The sequence below is a fragment of the Bombina bombina genome, chromosome 6 (assembly GCF_027579735.1).
Source record: "Bombina bombina isolate aBomBom1 chromosome 6, aBomBom1.pri, whole genome shotgun sequence".
NCBI lineage: Eukaryota > Metazoa > Chordata > Amphibia > Anura > Bombinatoridae > Bombina > Bombina bombina.
In genome coordinates, this window is record NC_069504.1 from 351,932,494 (window position 1) to 351,951,162 (window position 18,669).

An 18,669-nucleotide genomic window follows, 5' to 3' on the forward strand; every position below is an offset into this window, starting at 1 on the left:
AAGGGAGGTAAGAGATGAATCTCTACGACCGATAACAGAGAACCTATGAAATAGACCCCGTAGAAGGAGATCATTGAATTCAAATAGGCAATACTCTCTTCACATCCCTCTGACATTCACTGCACGCTGAGAGGAAAACCGGGCTCCAACCTGCTGCGGAGCGCATATCAACGTAGAATCTAGCACAAACTTACTTCACAACCTCCACAGAAGGCAAAGTTTGTAAAACTGATTTGTGGGTGTGGTGAGGGGTGTATTTATAGGCATTTTGAGGTTTGGGAAACTTTGCCCCTCCTGGTAGGAATGTATATCCCATACGTCACAAGCTCATGGACTCTTGCTAATTACATGAAAGAAATCTTAAGTATGCGGCAGGTTAGCAAAGAGGCTACTACTGCAAGTTAAGAGGCAGTGAACAGGGTGATTGACTGGACCAGCTCTGACACAATTGGTTAATGAGAGCAGGGTGGAGGCCCTGCACAATGAAATCCTTGAGCAATAATAACTGCAGGAAGTGGACTAACAGTGTCTGCTGTCCACTCATAGCAAGTACATGTAGACAGGTTCCCTAGTTGAGAACCTTTTCCATCTATAAGATAAGGCCCAAAGTGATTACTTAGATTAACACAAAAACTCTTTTACATCAGGTCATAACTAGCCACAACAGTGCAATAGCGTAAAACCCATTGAATGCAAGTGCTTAGAAACCTTTAATTTTTTTCTTCAGGTTTTGCAATTTTGTATATATACACCATGCAAGTAAAAAAATGACTAAGACCCCATTTAAACAGCACTATAAACCACCTACTAAAGCAGTTTAATGATAAAAAACAATTTATGTAAGAACTTACCTGATAAATTCATTTCTTTCATATTAGCAAGAGTCCATGAGCTAGTGACGTATGGGATATACATTCCTACCAGGAGGGGCAAAGTTTCCCAAACCTCAAAATGCCTATAAATACACCCCTCACCACACCCACAATTCAGTTTAACGAATAGCCAAGAAGTGGGGTGATAAAAAAAGTGCGAAAGCATATAAAATAAGGAATTGGAATAATTGTGCTTTATACAAAATCATAACCACCACAAAAAAAGGGCGGGCCTCATGGACTCTTGCTAATATGAAAGAAATGAATTTATCAGGTAAGTTCTTACATAAATTATGTTTTCTTTCATGTAATTAGCAAGAGTCCATGAGCTAGTGACGTATGGGATAATGACTACCCAAGAAGTGGATCTTTCCACACAAGAGTCACTAGAAAGGGAGGGATAAAATAAAGACAGCCAATTCCTGCTGAAAATAATCCACACCCAAAATAAAGTTTAACGAAAAACATAAGCAGAAGATTCAAACTGAAACCGCTGCCTGAAGTACTTTTCTACCAAAAACTGCTTCAGAAGAAGAAAATACATCAAAATGGTAGAATTTAGTAAAAGTATGCAAAGAGGACCAAGTCGCTGCTTTGCAGATCTGGTCAACCGAAGCTTCATTCCTAAACGCCCAGGAAGTAGAAACTGACCTAGTAGAATGAGCTGTAATTCTCTGAGGCGGAGTTTTACCCGACTCAACATAGGCAAGATGAATTAAAGATTTCAACCAAGATGCCAAAGAAATGGCAGAAGCTTTCTGGCCTTTTCTAGAACCGGAAAAGATAACAAATAGACTAGAAGTCTTACGAAAAGATTTCGTAGCTTCAACATATTTCAAAGCTCTAACAACATCCAAAGAATGCAACGATTTCTCCTTAGAATTCTTAGGATTAGGACATAATGAAGGAACCACAATTTCTCTACTAATGTTGTTAGAATTCACAACTTTAGGTAAAAATTCAAAAGAAGTTCGCAACACCGCCTTATCCTGATGAAAAATCAGAAAAGGAGACTCACAAGAAAGAGCAGATAATTCAGAAACTCTTCTGGCAGAAGAGATTGCCAAAAGGAACAAAACTTTCCAAGAAAGTAATTTAATGTCCAATGAATGCATAGGTTCAAACGGAGGAGCTTGAAGAGCTCCCAGAACCAAATTCAAACTCCAAGGAGGAGAAATTGACTTAATGACAGGTTTTATACGAACCAAAGCTTGTACAAAACAATGAATATCAGGAAGAATAGCAATCTTTCTGTGAAAAAGAACAGAAAGAGCAGAGATTTGTCCTTTCAAAGAACTTTCGGACAAACCTTTATCTAAACCATCCTGAAGGAACTGTAAAATTCTCGGTATTCTAAAAGAATGCCAGGAAAAATGATGAGAAAGACACCAAGAAATATAAGTCTTCCAGACTCTAATATATCTCTCGAGATACAGATTTACGAGCCTGTAACATAGTATTAATCACAGAGTCAGAGAAACCTCTTTGACCAAGAATCAAGCGTTCAATCTCCATACCTTTAAATTTAAGGATTTCAGATCCTGATGGAAAAAAGGACCTTGTGACAGAAGGTCTGGTCTTAACGGAAGAGTCCACGGTTGGCAAGAGGCCATCCGGACAAGATCCGCATACCAAAACCTGTGAGGCCATGCCGGAGCTACCAGCAGAACAAACGAGCATTCCTTCAGAATCTTGGAGATTACTCTTGGAAGAACTAGAGGCGGAAAGATATAGGCAGGATGATACTTCCAAGGAAGTGATAATGCATCCACTGCCTCCGCCTGAGGATCCCGGGATCTGGACAGATACCTGGGAAGTTTCTTGTTTAGATGGGACGCCATCAGATCTATTTCTGGAAGTTCCCACATTTGAACAATCTGAAGAAATACCTCTGGGTGAAGAGACCATTCGCCCGGATGCAACGTTTGGCGACTGAGATAATCCGCTTCCCAATTGTCTACACCTGGGATATGAACCGCCGAGATTAGACAGGAGCTGGATTCCGCCCAAACCAAAATTCGAGATACTTCTTTCATAGCCAGAGGACTGTGAGTCCCTCCTTGATGATTGATGTATGCCAAAGTTGTGACATTGTCTGTCTGAAAACAAATGAACGATTCTCTCTTCAGAAGAGGCCAAAACTGAAGAGCTCTGAAAATTGCACGGAGTTCCAAAATATTGATCGGTAATCTCACCTCCTGAGATTCCCAAACTCCTTGTGCCGTCAGAGATCCCCACACAGCTCCCCAACCTGTGAGACTTGCATCTGTTGAAATTACAGTCCAGGTCGGAAGCACAAAAGAAGCCCCCTGAATTAAACGATGGTGATCTGTCCACCATGTTAGAGAGTGTCGAACAATCGGTTTTAAAGATATTAATTGAGATATCTTCATGTAATCCTTGCACCATTGCTTCAGCATACAGAGCTGAAGAGGTCGCATGTGAAAACGAGCAAAGGGGATCGCGTCCGATGCAGCAGTCATAAGACCTAGAATTTCCATGCATAAGGCTACCGAAGGGAATGATTGTGACTGAAGGTTTCGACAAGCTGTAATCAACTTTAGACGTCTCTTGTCTGTTAAAGACAGAGTCATGGACACTGAATCCATCTGGAAACCCAAATTCTTGGAGCTGTAGCTAGGCCAAACGGCAGAGCCACAAACTGGTAATGCTTGTCCAGAAACGAGAATCTCAGAAACTGATAATGATCTGGATGAATCGGAATATGCAGATATGCATCCTGTAAATCTATTGTGGACATATAATTCCCTTGCTGAATCACGATGTGTTACTTGTTGCGCTAAAGTTTCCAACCAAAAAGTTGAAGCTGCAGCAACATCAGCCAAAGATATAGCAGGTCTAAGAAGATTACCTGAACACAGATAAGCTTTTCTTAGAAAGGACTCAATTTTCCTATCTAAAGGATCCTTAAACGAAGTACCATCTGACGTAGGAATAGTAGTACGTTTAGCAAGGGTAGAAATAGCCCCATCAACTTTAGGGATCTTGTCCCAAAATTCTAGTCTGTCAGACGGCACAGGATATAATTTCTTAAAACGTTTAGAAGGAGTAAATGAATTACCCAAATTATCCCATTCTTTGGAAATTACTGCAGAAATAGCATCAGGGACAGGAAAAACTTCTGGAATAACTACAGGAGATTTAAAAACCTTATTTAAACGTTTAGATTTAGTATCAAGAGGACCAGAATCCTCTATTTCTAAAGCAATTAGGACTTCTTTAAGTAAAGAACGAATAAATTCCATTTTAAATAAATATGAAGATTTATCAGCATCAACCTCTGAGACAGAATCCTCTGAACCAGAGGAATCATCAGAATCAGAATGATGATGTTCAGTTAAAAATTCATCTGTAGGGAGAGAAGTTTTAAAAGATTTTTTACGTTTACTAGAAGGAGAAATAACAGACATAGCCTTCTTTATGGATTCAGAAACAAAATCTCTTATATTATCAGGAACATTCTGCACCTTAGATGTTGAAGGAACTGCAACAGGCAATGGTACTTTACTAAAGGAAATATTATCTGCTTTAACAAGTTTGTCATGACAATCAATACAAACAACAGCTGGAGAAATAGCTACCAAAAGTTTACAGCAGATACACTTAGCTTTGGTAGATTCAGCACTTGACAGCGATTTTCCTGTAGTATCTTCTGACTCAGATACAACGTGAGACATCTTGCAATATGTAAGAGAAAAAACAACATATATATAAAGCAAAATTGATCAAATTCCTTAAATGACAGTTTCAGGAATGGGAAAAAATGCCAAAGAACAAGCTTCTAGCAACCAGAAGCAATAAAAAAATGAGACTTAAATAATGTGGAGACAAAAGTGACGCCCATATTTTTTCGCGCCAAATAAGACGCCCACATTATTTGGCGCCTAAATGCTTTTTGGCGCCAAAAATGACGCCACATCCGGAACGCCGACATTTTTGGCGCAAAATAACGTCAAAAAATGACGCAACTTCCGGCGACACGTATGACGCCGGAAACGGAAATAGAATTTTTGCGCCAAAAAAGTCAGCGCCAAGAATGACGCAATAAAATGAAGCATTTTCAGCCCCCGCGAGCCTAACAGCCCACAGGGAAAAAGTCAAATTTTAAGGTAAGAAAAATGTTAAAATGCATTATCCCAAATATGAAACTGACTGTCTGAAAATAAGGAAAGTTGAACATTCTGAGTCAAGGCAAATAAATGTTTGAATACATATATTTAGAACTTTATAAACAAAGTGCCCAACCATAGCTAGGAGTGTCACAGAAAATAAGACTTACTTACCCCAGGACACTCATCTACATATAGTAGATAGCCAAACCAGTACTGAAACGAGAATCAGCAGAGGTAATGGTATATATAAGAGTATATCGTCGATCTGAAAAGGGAGGTAAGAGATGAATCTCTACGACCGATAACAGAGAACCTATGAAATAGACCCCTTAGAAGGAGATCACTGCATTCAAATAGGCAATACTCCTCACATCCCTCTGACATTCACTGCACGCTGAGAGGAAAACCGGGCTCCAACTTGCTGCGGAGCGCATATCAACGTAGAATCTAGCACAAACTTACTTCACCACCTCCATCGGAGGCAAAGTTTGTAAAACTGAATTGTGGGTGTGGTGAGGGGTGTATTTATAGGCATTTTGAGGTTTGGGAAACTTTGCCCCTCCTGGTAGGAATGTATATCCCATACGTCACTAGCTCATGGACTCTTGCTAATTACATGAAAGAAATATTTTTTTCTAAAATACTTAAAATAATAAAAATATGACAACATAAAAAATACTACCCTAACCATAAAATCATAAATTGGTTTACCAACCTGATGAGGAGCTCCAGCAGGAATGAATACAGCATCTCCAAGGAACTGCACAATAGCCCAACCTTGTACTCCATATTCATCATAAAGCCGTTTACGAAGGGCCTGGTCTAAATACCAACTTTGGTCATGGATTGGATCATGATCTGGCGGATTTTCTTGTCCTTGCTCATCTCCAACCTTTGAAAATAAAACGTAAAAAGGTGAGGTATTGAATTTCTATTTCCATACTTTGACAAAAATATTTTAACAATTTATATTGTGAGAAAGTGTGGGTGGTGTGATAGCTCTAATTGATCAGTATGCTATACCCAGGTGTTCACACCCTATGCAACAATTTATATTGTGACAAACCTTTCTGAGAAGCTCACGGATCTTTTCTGCATCCTTCGCAGCATAAATATGCCACAAAGCACCAGGCTTTTCTTTTCCCTCGTGAATGCGTTTTTTTGTTACTTCATCAGCATCTCCTTCATCAATTGTCTTAAGAACCTCTATGAAGAAATTTAAATATTCATTTGTATAAACCTTTAATAAAATAAACTATCAGCAGTCATAAGAAGTTTTGTAACTTACCCTCGTCATGAGCAAGTTCTCCTATTGGTATACCAACATAAACCATCACATTAACAGCGTCAGAAACATCAAGATGCAAGTTAGTGGTGCCAACTCTTCTATCTTCAGCAGTTATTAACCCTAACAAAGGGACAAGCAATATATAGCGGGATGTTAGATCTGTCAAATATTAAACTTTACAATTCATACTACCAACAAAAAACTGATCATAGCGAGGATGGAATTTGGCCCAAGCTACAAAGAAATGTATATGCATCATTCAAAGTGCTTTCAAATGCTTTTAAGAAGGCAACCTTTTTTTAGGATAAAGATCAAACACCGGGTGCTAAAAAGAGTGAAAAACAGTCATATGTGCAGCTAAAATTTATAAACATACCATACGCATTATACATTTTGGGCCCAAGATCTGGTCGCACAAAATAGCTAGGCAATCTAGAAGCCAAATTGAGCCTGCCATCTCTTTTGGTATATTCAGGAAGGGGAAGATTTTCCATCAAGTCTTCAAACCTGAAAATGAAAAGGAAGCAAATATGAAGTGTAATTCAAATTAAAATTCTTAACAAAGCCAACATATTATATAGGCAGTAAATTTACCTTGTGGGCATCATGTCCCTGAAATCCTCGCCTGGTGGCCAGTCCTTCAATTTGAGAACCATTGGAGATCCTTCTTCTGATCGTAATCTCTCTACACAGGTGAGAGATTTTGTTATATAGTTTTGTTAAGATTAGCAGATGTCAATTTTCCCCTTTGTATAAACAGATCCGGAATGTTAGTAATATTTTAGATGGAGTTTAATTCACCAGTTGTAATGATGATGCGCTTTAACATACTTTTTAATGAAGCTCTGAAATTCAAATTCCCCACACTCTGGCCACCCACTTCAAAAGTTAATTTTTTACTTAAGGTTTTACCTGTTCTCCAATAAGCGCTCTAGGGAAAAAAAAAAAAAAAAGTGCCGTATTGTTAGAGCACTGATTGGAGAACTGCTCAAACTGTTAGCTCACCAAAAAAAAAAGTTTGCGTCAGTAGCACAGGGTTTTTGAATATTAGCGCTACATTTAAAAAAGTAAACGCATAGTCATTACAACTGATGAAAAATACATACAAAATTTTATTAACATTCTAAATCTATTTATACAAAAGGGGAAAGTTTACTATCACTAGACTGACAATTCTTACAATTTAAAACAGACAGTCTAGTCAAAATTAAACTTTCATGATTCAGATACCGTAGGTCATACAATTTAAAAAAAAAAAAATTCCATTTCACTTTTATCATTAAATTTGCTTTGTACTCTTGGTATTCTTAGTTGAACGCTAAATCTAGGTCGGCTCACATGTTAATTTCTAAGCCTTTGAAGGCCAACACTTATCCAAATGCATTTGACAGTTTTTCACAGCTAGAGGGCATTAGTTCATGTGTGACATAGATAACGTGCTCATGCCGGTGAAGTTGCTTATGAGAGGGCACTGATTCACTAAAATGCAAGTCTGTCAAATTAACCGATATAAGGGGGAAGTCTGTAGACAAGGTAATAAGAGGTAAATATATTTATATAACTGTGTTGGTTATGCAAAACTGGGGAATGGGTAATAAAATTTATGCTTACTTGATACATTCTTTTCTTTCCTGGCATGGAGAGTGCACAAATTCATTCCAATTACTAGTGGGAATTCAACTCCTGGCCACTAGGAGGCGGCAGAGAACATTTCAGCAAAGCTGTTAAGTATTACTCCCACTTCACATAAACCCCCAGTCATTCAGCCGAAGGAATATGGAAAGAGAAGATGACAAAGGTTTTAGAGGTGCTTGAGTTTCAGAAATAGACAAAAGCCGTCTTAAAAATAAATTAAGGGTGGGTCGTGGACACTCCATGCCAGCAAATAATTTATCAGGTAAGCATAAATTTTGTTTTCTTTCCAATGGCATGGAGAGTCCACAAATTCATTCCAATTACTAGTAGGAACCAATACCCAAGCTAGAGGACACGGAATGGAGGGAAAACAAGACAGGCATACCTAAACAGAAGACACCACCGCTTAAAAACAAAACCTTTCCTCCCAAAGAAACCTCAGCTAAGGCAAAAACATCCAAATTGAAGAATTTGGAAAAAGTATGCAACAAGAGGCCTGCCTTCTGTGTTATACAGAAACCATATTTTCAGCTGTAGTCCATCTGTCTCATAGTTAACCGAATAACACTTCTCAACCAAAAGAATAGAAGAAGTGGCCTTCTGACCCAAAGTTACCAGAGAAAGCCACAAAAAGGACAGAAGATTGATGAAAGTCTCTAAATGCTTGCAGATAAAACTTCAGAGCACGCACAACATCCAGGTTTGAAACATACGTTTCTTATTAGAAGGATAGAAAAAAAAAACAGAATTTATGCTTACCTGATAAATTACTTTCTCCAACGGTGTGTCCGGTCCACGGCGTCATCCTTACTTGTGGGAATATCTCTTCCCCAACAGGAAATGGCAAAGAGTCCCAGCAAAGCTGGCCATATAGTCCCTCCTAGGCTCCGCCCACCCCAGTCATTCGACCGACGGACAGGAGGAAAAATATAGGAGAAACCATATGGTACCGTGGTGACTGTAGTTAGAGAAAATAATTAATCAGACCCGATTAAAAAACCAGGGCGGGCCGTGGACCGGACACACCGTTGAAGAAAGTAATTTATCAGGTAAACATAAATTCTGTTTTCTCCAACATTGGTGTGTCCGGTCCACGGCGTCATCCTTACTTGTGGGAACCAATACCAAAGCTTTAGGACACGGATGAAGGGAGGGAGCAAATCAGGTTACCTAAACGGAAGGCACCACGGCTTGCAAAACCTTTCTCCCAAAAATAGCCTCCGAAGAAGCAAAAGTATCAAATTTGTAAAATTTGGTAAAAGTGTGCAGTGAAGACCAAGTCGCTGCCCTACATATCTGGTCAACAGAAGCCTCATTCTTGAAGGCCCATGTGGAAGCCACAGCCCTAGTGGAGTGAGCTGTGATTCTTTCAGGAGGCTGCCGTCCGGCAGTCTCATAAGCCAATCGGATGATGCTTTTAAGCCAAAAGGAAAGAGAGGTAGAAGTCGCTTTTTGACCTCTCCTTTTACCAGAATAGACAACAAACAAAGAAGATGTTTGTCTGAAATCTTTTGTAGCCTCTAAATAGAATTTTAGAGCACGGACTACGTCCAAATTGTGTAACAAACGTTCCTTCTTTGAAACTGGATTCGGACATAAAGAAGGTACAACTATCTCCTGGTTAATATTCTTGTTAGAAACAACCTTTGGAAGAAAACCAGGCTTACTACGCAAAACCACCTTATCTGCATGGAACACCAGATAGGGCGGAGAACACTGCAGAGCAGATAACTCTGAAACTCTTCTAGCAGAAGAAATAGCAACCAAAAACAAAACTTTCCAAGATAGTAACTTAATATCTATGGAATGTAAAGGTTCAAACGGAACCCCTTGAAGAACTGAAAGAACTAGATTTAGACTCCAGGGAGGAGTCAAAGGTCTGTAAACAGGCTTGATCCTAACCAGAGCCTGAACAAATGCTTGAACATCTGGCACAGCTGCCAGTCTTTTGTGTAGTAAGACAGATAAAGCAGAGATCTGTCCCTTTAGAGAACTTGCAGATAATCCTTTCTCCAAGCCTTCTTGTAGAAAGGAGAGAATCTTAGGAATGTTTATCTTATTCCATGGGAATCCTTTGGATTCACACCAACAGATATATCTTTTCCATATTTTATGGTAAATCTTTCTAGTTACCGGTTTTCTGGCCTGAACCAGAGTATCTATCACAGAATCTGAAAACCCACGCTTTGATAGAATCAAGCGTTCAATCTCCAAGCCGTCAGCTGGAGGGAGACCAGATTTGGATGTTCGAATGGACCCTGAACAAGAAGGTCCTGTCTCAAAGGTAGCTTCCATGGTGGAACCGATGACATTCACCAGGTCTGCATACCAAGCCACGCAGGAGCTATCAAGATCACCGAGGCCCTCTTCTGTTTGGCTACCAGCCTGGGAATGAGAGGAAACGGTGGAAATACATAAGCTAGGTTGAAGGTCCAAGGTGCTACTAGTGCATCTACTAGAGTCGCCTTGGGATCCCTGGATCTGGACCCGTAGCAAGGAACCTTGAAGTTCTGACGAGACGCCATCAGATCCATGTCTGGAATGCCCCATAATTGAGTTAGTTGGGCAAAGATCTCCGGGTGGAGTTCCCACTCCCCCGCATGGAATGTCTGACGACTCAGATAATCCGCTTCCCAGTTTTCCACACCTGGGATGTGGATCGCAGATAGGTGGCAGGAGTGATCCTCCGCCCATTGGATTATTTTGGTCACTTCTTTCATCGCCAGGGAACTCCTTGTTCCCCCCTGATGATTGATATACGCAACGGTCGTCATGTTGTCTGATTGGAATCTTATGAATCTGGCCTTTGCTAGCTGAGGCCAAGCCCTGAGAGCATTGAAGATCGCTCTTAGTTCCAGAATGTTTATCGGGAGAATAGACTCTTCCCGAGACCATAGTCCCTAAGCTTTCAGGGACTCCCAGACCGCTCCTCAGCCCACTAGACTGGCGTCGGTTGTGACAATGACCCACTCTGGTCTGTGGAAGCTCATTCCCTGGGATAGATGGTCCAGGGTCAGCCACCAACGGAGTGAATCTCTGGTCTTCTGATCTACTTGAATCATTGGAGACAAGTCTGTATAATCCCCATTCCACTGTTTGAGCATGCACAGTTGTAATGGTCTTAGATGAATTCGTGCAAAAGGAACTATGTCCATTGCTGCAACCATCAACCCTACTACTTCCATGCACTGCGCTATGGAAGGACGTGGAACAGAATGAAGAACTTGACAAGTGCTTAGAAGTTTTGACTTTCTGACCTCTGTCAGAAAAATCCTCATTTCTAAGGAATCTATTATTGTTCCCAAGAAGGGAACTCTTGTTGACGGAGACAGAGAACTTTTTTCTATGTTCACCTTCCATCCGTGTGATCTGAGAAAGGCCAGAACGATGTCTGTATGAGCCTTTGCTCATGACAGGGACGACGCTTGTATTAGAATGTCGTCCAAGTAAGGTACTACTGCAATGCCCCTCGGTCTTAGAACCGCTAGAAGGGACCCTAGTACCTTTGTGAAAATCCTTGGAGCAGTGGCTAACCCGAATGGGAGGGCCACAAACTGGTAATGTTTGTCCAGAAAGGCGAACCTTAGGAACTGATGATGTTCTTTGTGGATAGGAATATGTAGGTACGCATCCTTTAGATCCACGGTAGTCATAAATTGACCTTCCTGGATAGTGGGTAGAATCGTTCGAATCTTGAACGATGGTATCCTGAGAAATTTGTTTAGGATCTTCAAATCCAAAATTGGTCTGAAAGTTCCCTCTTTTTTGGGAACTACGAACAGATTGGAATAAAATCCCATTCCTTGTTCCTTTATTGGAACTGGGTGTATCACTCCCATCTTTAACAGGTCTTCTACACAATGTAAGAACGCCTGTCTCTTTATTTGGTTTAAGGATAAGTGAGACATGTGGAACCTTCCCCTAGTTCCCTGAATTCCAGAAGATAACCCTGAGAAACTATTTCTAGCGCCCAGGGATCCTGAACATCTCTTGCCCAAGCCTGAGCAAAGAGAGAGAGTCTGCCCCCTACTAGATCCGGTCCCGGATCGGGGGCTTCTCCTTCATGCTGTTTTGTTAGCTGCAGCAGGCTTCTTGGCCTGCTTACCCTTGTTCCAGCCTTGCATCGGTTTCCAGGCTGGTTTGGGTTGTGAGGCATTACCCTCTTGCTTAGAGGATGCAGAATTAGAGGCCGGTCCGTTCCTGAAATTGCGAAAGGAACGAAAAACATAATTTATGTAAGAACTTACCTGATAAATTCATTTCTTTCATATTAGCAAGAGTCCATGAGCTAGTGACGTATGGGATATACATTCCTACCAGGAGGGGCAAAGTTTCCCAAACCTCAAAATGCCTATAAATACACCCCTCACCACACCCACAATTCAGTTTAACGAATAGCCAAGAAGTGGGGTGATAAAAAAGTGCGAAAGCATATAAAATAAGGAATTGGAATAATTGTGCTTTATACAAAATCATAACCACCACAAAAAAAGGGCGGGCCTCATGGACTCTTGCTAATATGAAAGAAATGAATTTATCAGGTAAGTTCTTACATAAATTATGTTTTCTTTCATGTAATTAGCAAGAGTCCATGAGCTAGTGACGTATGGGATAATGACTACCCAAGATGTGGATCTTTCCACACAAGAGTCACTAGAGAGAGAGGGACAAAATAAAGACAGCCAATTCCTGCTGAAAATAATCCACACCCAAAATAAAGTTTAATGAAAAACATAAGCAGAAGATTCAAACTGAAACCGCTGCCTGAAGTACTTTTCTACCAAAAACTGCTTCAGAAGAAGAAAATACATCAAAATGGTAGAATTTAGTAAAAGTATGCAAAGAGGACCAAGTTGCTGCTTTGCAAATCTGATCAACTGAAGCTTCATTCCTAAACGCCCAGGAAGTAGAAACTGACCTAGTAGAATGAGCTGTAATTTTCTGAGGCGGAGTTTTACCCGACTCAACATAGGCAAGATGAATTAAAGATTTCAACCAAGATGCCAAAGAAATGGCAGAAGCTTTCTGGCCTTTTCTAGAACCGGAAAAGATAACAAATAGACTAGAAGTCTTTCGGAAAGATTTAGTAGCTTCAACATAATATTTCAAAGCTCTAACAACATCCAAAGAATGCAACGATTTCTCCTTAGAATTCTTAGGATTAGGACATAATGAAGGAACCACAATTTCTCTACTAATGTTGTTGGAATTCACAACTTTAGGTAAAAATTCAAAAGAAGTTCGCAACACCGCCTTATCCTGATGAAAAATCAGAAAAGGAGACTCACAAGAAAGAGCAGATAATTCAGAAACTCTTCTGGCAGAAGAGATGGCCAAAAGGAACAAAACTTTCCAAGAAAGTAATTTAATGTCCAATGAATGCATAGGTTCAAATGGAGGAGCTTGAAGCGCCCCCAGAACCAAATTCAAACTCCAAGGAGGAGAAATTGACTTAATGACAGGCTTTATACGAACCAAAGCTTGTACAAAACAATGAATATCAGGAAGAATAGCAATCTTTCTGTGAAAAAGAACAGAAAGAGCAGAGATTTGTCCTTTCAAGGAACTTGCAGACAAACCCTTATCTAAACCATCCTGAAGAAACTGTAATACTCTCGGTATTCTAAAAGAATGCCAAGAAAAATGATGAGAAAGACACCAAGAAATATAAGTCTTCCAGACTCTATAATATATCTCTCTAGATACAGATTTACGAGCCAGTAACATAGTATTAATCACAGAGTCAGAGAAACCTCTGTGACCAAGAATTAAGCGTTCAATCTCCATACCTTTAAATTTAAGGATTTCAGACCCTGATGGAAAAAAGGACCTTGAGACAGAAGGTCTGGTCTTAACGGAAGAGTCCACGGTTGGCAAGAGGCCATCCGGACAAGATCCGCATACCAAAACCTGTGAGGCCATGCTGGAGCTACCAGCAGAACAAACGAGCATTCCTTCAGAATCTTGGAGATTACTCTTGGAAGAAGAACTAGAGGCGGAAAGATATAGGCAGGATGATACTTCCAAGGAAGTGATAATGCGTCCACTGCCTCCGCCTGAGGATCCCGGGATCTGGACAGATACCTGGGAAGTTTCTTGTTTAGATGAGACGCCATCAGATCTATTTCTGGAAGTTCCCACATTTGAACAATCTGAAGAAATACCTCTGGGTGAAGAGACCATTCGCCCGGATGCAACGTTTGGCGACTGAGATAATCCGCTTTCCAATTGTCTATACCTGGGATATGAACCGCAGAGAGTAGACAGGAGCTGGATTCCGCCCAAACCAAAATTCGAGATACTTCTTTCATAGCTAGAGGACTGTGAGTCCCTCCTTGATGATTGATGTATGCCACAGTTGTGACATTGTCTGTCTGAAAACAAATGAACGATTCTCTCTTCAGAAGAGGCCAAAACTGAAGAGCTCTGAAAATTGCACGGAGTTCCAAAATATTGATCGGTAATCTCACCTCCTGAGATTCCCAAACTCCTTGTGCCGTCAGAGATCCCCACACAGCTCCCCAACCTGTGAGACTTGCATCTGTTGAAATTACAGTCCAGGTCGGAAGCACAAAAGAAGCCCCCTGAATTAAACGATGGTGATCTGTCCACCACGTTAGAGAGTGTCGAACAATCGGTTTTAAAGATATTGAGATATCTTTGTGTAATCCTTGCACCATTGATTCAACATACAGAGCTGAAGAGGTCACAGAAGGGCACCGAGAACCTTTGTAAAAATTCTTGGAGCTGTAGCTAGGCCAAACGGCAGAGCCACAAACTGGTAATGCTTGTCCAGAAAAGAGAATCTCAGGAACTGATAATGATCTGGATGAATTGGAATATGCAGATATGCATCCTGTAAATCTATTGTGGACATAAAATGCCCTTGCTGAACAAAAGGCAAGATAGTCCTTACAGTTACCATCTTGAACGTTGGTATCCTTACATAACGATTCAATATTTTTAGATCCAGAACTGGTCTGAAGGAATTCTCCTTCTTTGGTACAATGAAGAGATTTTAATAAAACCCCATCCCCTGTTCCGGAACTGGAACTGGCATAATTACTCCAGTCAACTCTAGATCTGAAACACAATTCAGAAATGCTTGAGCTTTTACTGGATTTACTGGGACACGGGAAAGAAAAAATCTCTTTGCAGGAGGTCTCATCTTGAAACCAATTCTGTACCCTTCTGAAACAATGTTCTGAATCCAAGGATTGTGAACAGAATTGATCCAAATTTCCTTGAAAAAACGTAACCTGCCCCCTACCAGCTGAGCTGGAATGAGGGCCGCACCTTCATGTGGACTTAGAAGCAGGCTTTGCCTTTCTAGCTGGCTTGGATTTATTCCAGACTGGAGATGGTTTCCAAACTGAAACTGCTCCTGAGGATGAAGGATCAGGCTTTTGTTCTTTGTTGAAACGAAAGGAACGAAAAAGATTATTAGCCCTGTTTTTACCTTTAGATTTTTTATCCTGTGGTAAAAAAGTTCCTTTCCCACCAGTAACAGTTGAAATAATAGAATCCAACTGAGAACCAAATAATTTGTTACCCTGGAAAGAAAACATAATTTATGTAAGAACTTACCTGATAAATTCATTTCTTTCATATTAACAAGAGTCCATGAGCTAGTGACGTATGGGATATACATTCCTACCAGGAGGGGCAAAGTTTCCCAAACCTTAAAATGCCTATAAATACACCCCTCACCACACCCACAAATCAGTTTAACGAATAGCCAAGAAGTGGGGTGATAAGAAAAAAAGTGCGAAGCATATAAAATAAGGAATTGGAATAATTGTGCTTTATACAAAAAAATCATAACCACCACAAAAAAGGGTGGGCCTCATGGACTCTTGTTAATATGAAAGAAATGAATTTATCAGGTAAGTTCTTACATAAATTATGTTTTCTTTCATGTAATTAACAAGAGTCCATGAGCTAGTGACGTATGGGATAATGACTACCCAAGATGTGGATCTTTCCACACAAGAGTCACTAGAGAGGGAGGGATAAAATAAAGACAGCCAATTCCTGCTGAAAATAATCCACACCCAAAATAAAGTTTAACGAAAAACATAAGCAGAAGATTCAAACTGAAACCGCTGCCTGAAGAACTTTTCTACCAAAAACTGCTTCAGAAGAATACATCAAAATGGTAGAATTTAGTAAAAGTATGCAAAGAGGACCAAGTTGCTGCTTTGCAGATCTGGTCAACCGAAGCTTCATTCCTAAACGCCCAGGAAGTAGATACTGACCTAGTAGAATGAGCTGTAATTCTCTGAGGCGGAATTTTACCCGACTCAACATAGGCAAGATGAATTAAAGATTTCAACCAAGATGCCAAAGAAATGGCAGAAGCTTTCTGGCCTTTCCTAGAACCGGAAAAGATAACAAATAGACTAGAAGTCTTACGGAAAGATTTCGTAGCTTCAACATAATATTTCAAAGCTCTAACAACATCCAAAGAATGCAACGATTTCTCCTTAGAATTCTTAGGATTAGGACATAATGAAGGAACCACAATTTCTCTACTAATGTTGTTGGAATTCACAACTTTAGGTAAAAATTCAAAAGAAGTTCGCAACACCGCCTTATCCTGATGAAAAATCAGAAAAGGAGACTCACAAGAAAGAGCAGATAATTCAGAAACTCTTCTAGCAGAAGAGATGGCCAAAAGGAACAAAACTTTCCAAGAAAGTAATTTAATGTCCAATGAATGCATAGGTTCAAACGGAGGAGCTTGAAGAGCTCCCAGAACCAAATTCAAACTCCATGGAGGAGAAATTGACTTAATGACAGGTTTTATACGAACCAAAGCTTGTACAAAACAATGAATATCAGGAAGAATAGCAATCTTTCTGTGAAAAAGAACAGAAAGAGCGGAGATTTGTCCTTTCAAAGAACTTGCGGACAAACCCTTATCTAAACCATCCTGAAGAAACTGTAAAATTCTCGGTATTCTAAAAGAATGCCAAGAAAAATGATGAGAAAGACACCAAGAAATATAAGTCTTCCAGACTCTATAATATATCTCTCGAGATACAGATTTACGAGCCTGTAACATAGTATTAATCACGGAGTCAGAGAAACCTCTTTGACCAAGAATCAAGCGTTCAATCTCCATACCTTTAAATTTAAGGATTTCAGATCCGGATGGAAAAAAGGACCTTGCGACAGAAGGTCTGGTCTTAACGGAAGAGTCCATGGTTGGCAAGATGCCATCCGGACAAGATCCGCATACCAAAACCTGTGAGGCCATGCCGGAGCTATTAGCAGAACAAACGAGCATTCCCTCAGAATCTTGGAGATTACTCTTGGAAGAAGAACTAGAGGCGGAAAGATATAGGCAGGATGATACTTCCAAGGAAGTGATAATGCATCCACTGCCTCCGCCTGAGGATCCCGGGATCTGGACAGATACCTGGGAAGTTTCTTGTTTAGATGAGAGGCCATCAGATCTATCTCTGGGAGCCCCCACATTTGAACAATCTGAAGAAATACCTCTGGGTGAAGAGACCATTCGCCCGGATGCAACGTTTGGCGACTGAGATAATCCGCTTCCCAATTGTCTACACCTGGGATATGAACCGCAGAGATTAGACAGGAGCTGGATTCCGCCCAAACCAAAATTCGAGATACTTCTTTCATAGCCAGAGGACTGTGAGTCCCTCCTTGATGATTGATGTATGCCACAGTTGTGACATTGTCTGTCTGAAAACAAATGAACGATTCTCTCTTCAGAAGAGGCCAAAACTGAAGAGCTCTGAAAATTGCACGGAGTTCCAAAATATTGATCGGTAATCTCACCTCCTGAGATTCCCAAACTCCTTGTGCCGTCAGAGATCCCCACACAGCTCCCCAACCTGTGAGACTTGCATCTGTTGAAATTACAGTCCAGGTCGGAAGAACAAAAGAAGCCCCCTGAATTAAACGATGGTGATCTGTCCACCACGTTAGAGAGTGTCGAACAATCGGTTTTAAAGATATTAATTGATATATCTTCGTGTAATCCCTGCACCATTGGTTCAGCATACAGAGCTGAAGAGGTCGCATGTGAAAACGAGCAAAGGGGATCGCGTCCGATGCAGCAGTCATAAGACCTAGAATTTCCATGCATAAGGCTACCGAAGGGAATGATTGAGACTGAAGGTTTCGACAAGCTGTAATCAATTTTAGACGTCTCTTGTCTGTTAAAGACAGAGTCATGGACACTGAATCTATCTGGAAACCCAGAAAGGTTACCCTTGTTTGAGGAATCAAAGAACTTTTTGGTAAATTGATCCTCCAACCATGATCTTGAAGAAACAACACAAGTCGATTCGTATGAGACTCTGCTAAATGTAAAGACTGAGCAAGTACCAAGATATCGTCCAAATAAGGAAATACCACAATACCCTGTTCTCTGATTACAGACAGAAGGGCACCGAGAATCTTTGTGAAAATTCTTGGAGCTGTAGCAAGGCCAAACGGTAGAGCCACAAATTGGTAATGCTTGTCTAGAAAAGAGAATCTCAGGAACTGATAATGATCTGGATGAATCGGAATATGCAGATATGCATCCTGTAAATCTATTGTGGACATATAATTCCCTTGCTGAACAAAAGGCAATATAGTCCTTACAGTTACCATCTTGAACGTTGGTATCCTTACATAACGATTCAATAATTTTAGATCCAGAACTGGTCTGAAGGAATTCTCCTTCTTTGGTACAATGAAGAGATTTGAATAAAACCCCATC

The 18,669-nt window shown here is 40.4% G+C and overlaps 1 protein-coding gene across 2 annotated transcripts in view; it reads right to left on the reverse strand.

Moving 5' to 3' along the window:
- KDM3B (lysine demethylase 3B) overlaps positions 1-18,669 on the reverse strand; it is a 177,666-nt gene that overhangs the window by 49,962 nt on the left and 109,035 nt on the right. For both annotated transcript variants that reach the window (XM_053717013.1, XM_053717014.1), the window contains exons 18-22: positions 6,888-6,978; positions 6,670-6,800; positions 6,294-6,413; positions 6,072-6,211; positions 5,721-5,897 (exon numbers count right to left, since the gene is read on the reverse strand). In XM_053717013.1, coding sequence (XP_053572988.1) covers positions 5,721-5,897; positions 6,072-6,211; positions 6,294-6,413; positions 6,670-6,800; positions 6,888-6,978 — 659 coding nt within the window. The remainder of the gene's footprint in view (positions 1-5,720; positions 5,898-6,071; positions 6,212-6,293; positions 6,414-6,669; positions 6,801-6,887; positions 6,979-18,669) is intronic.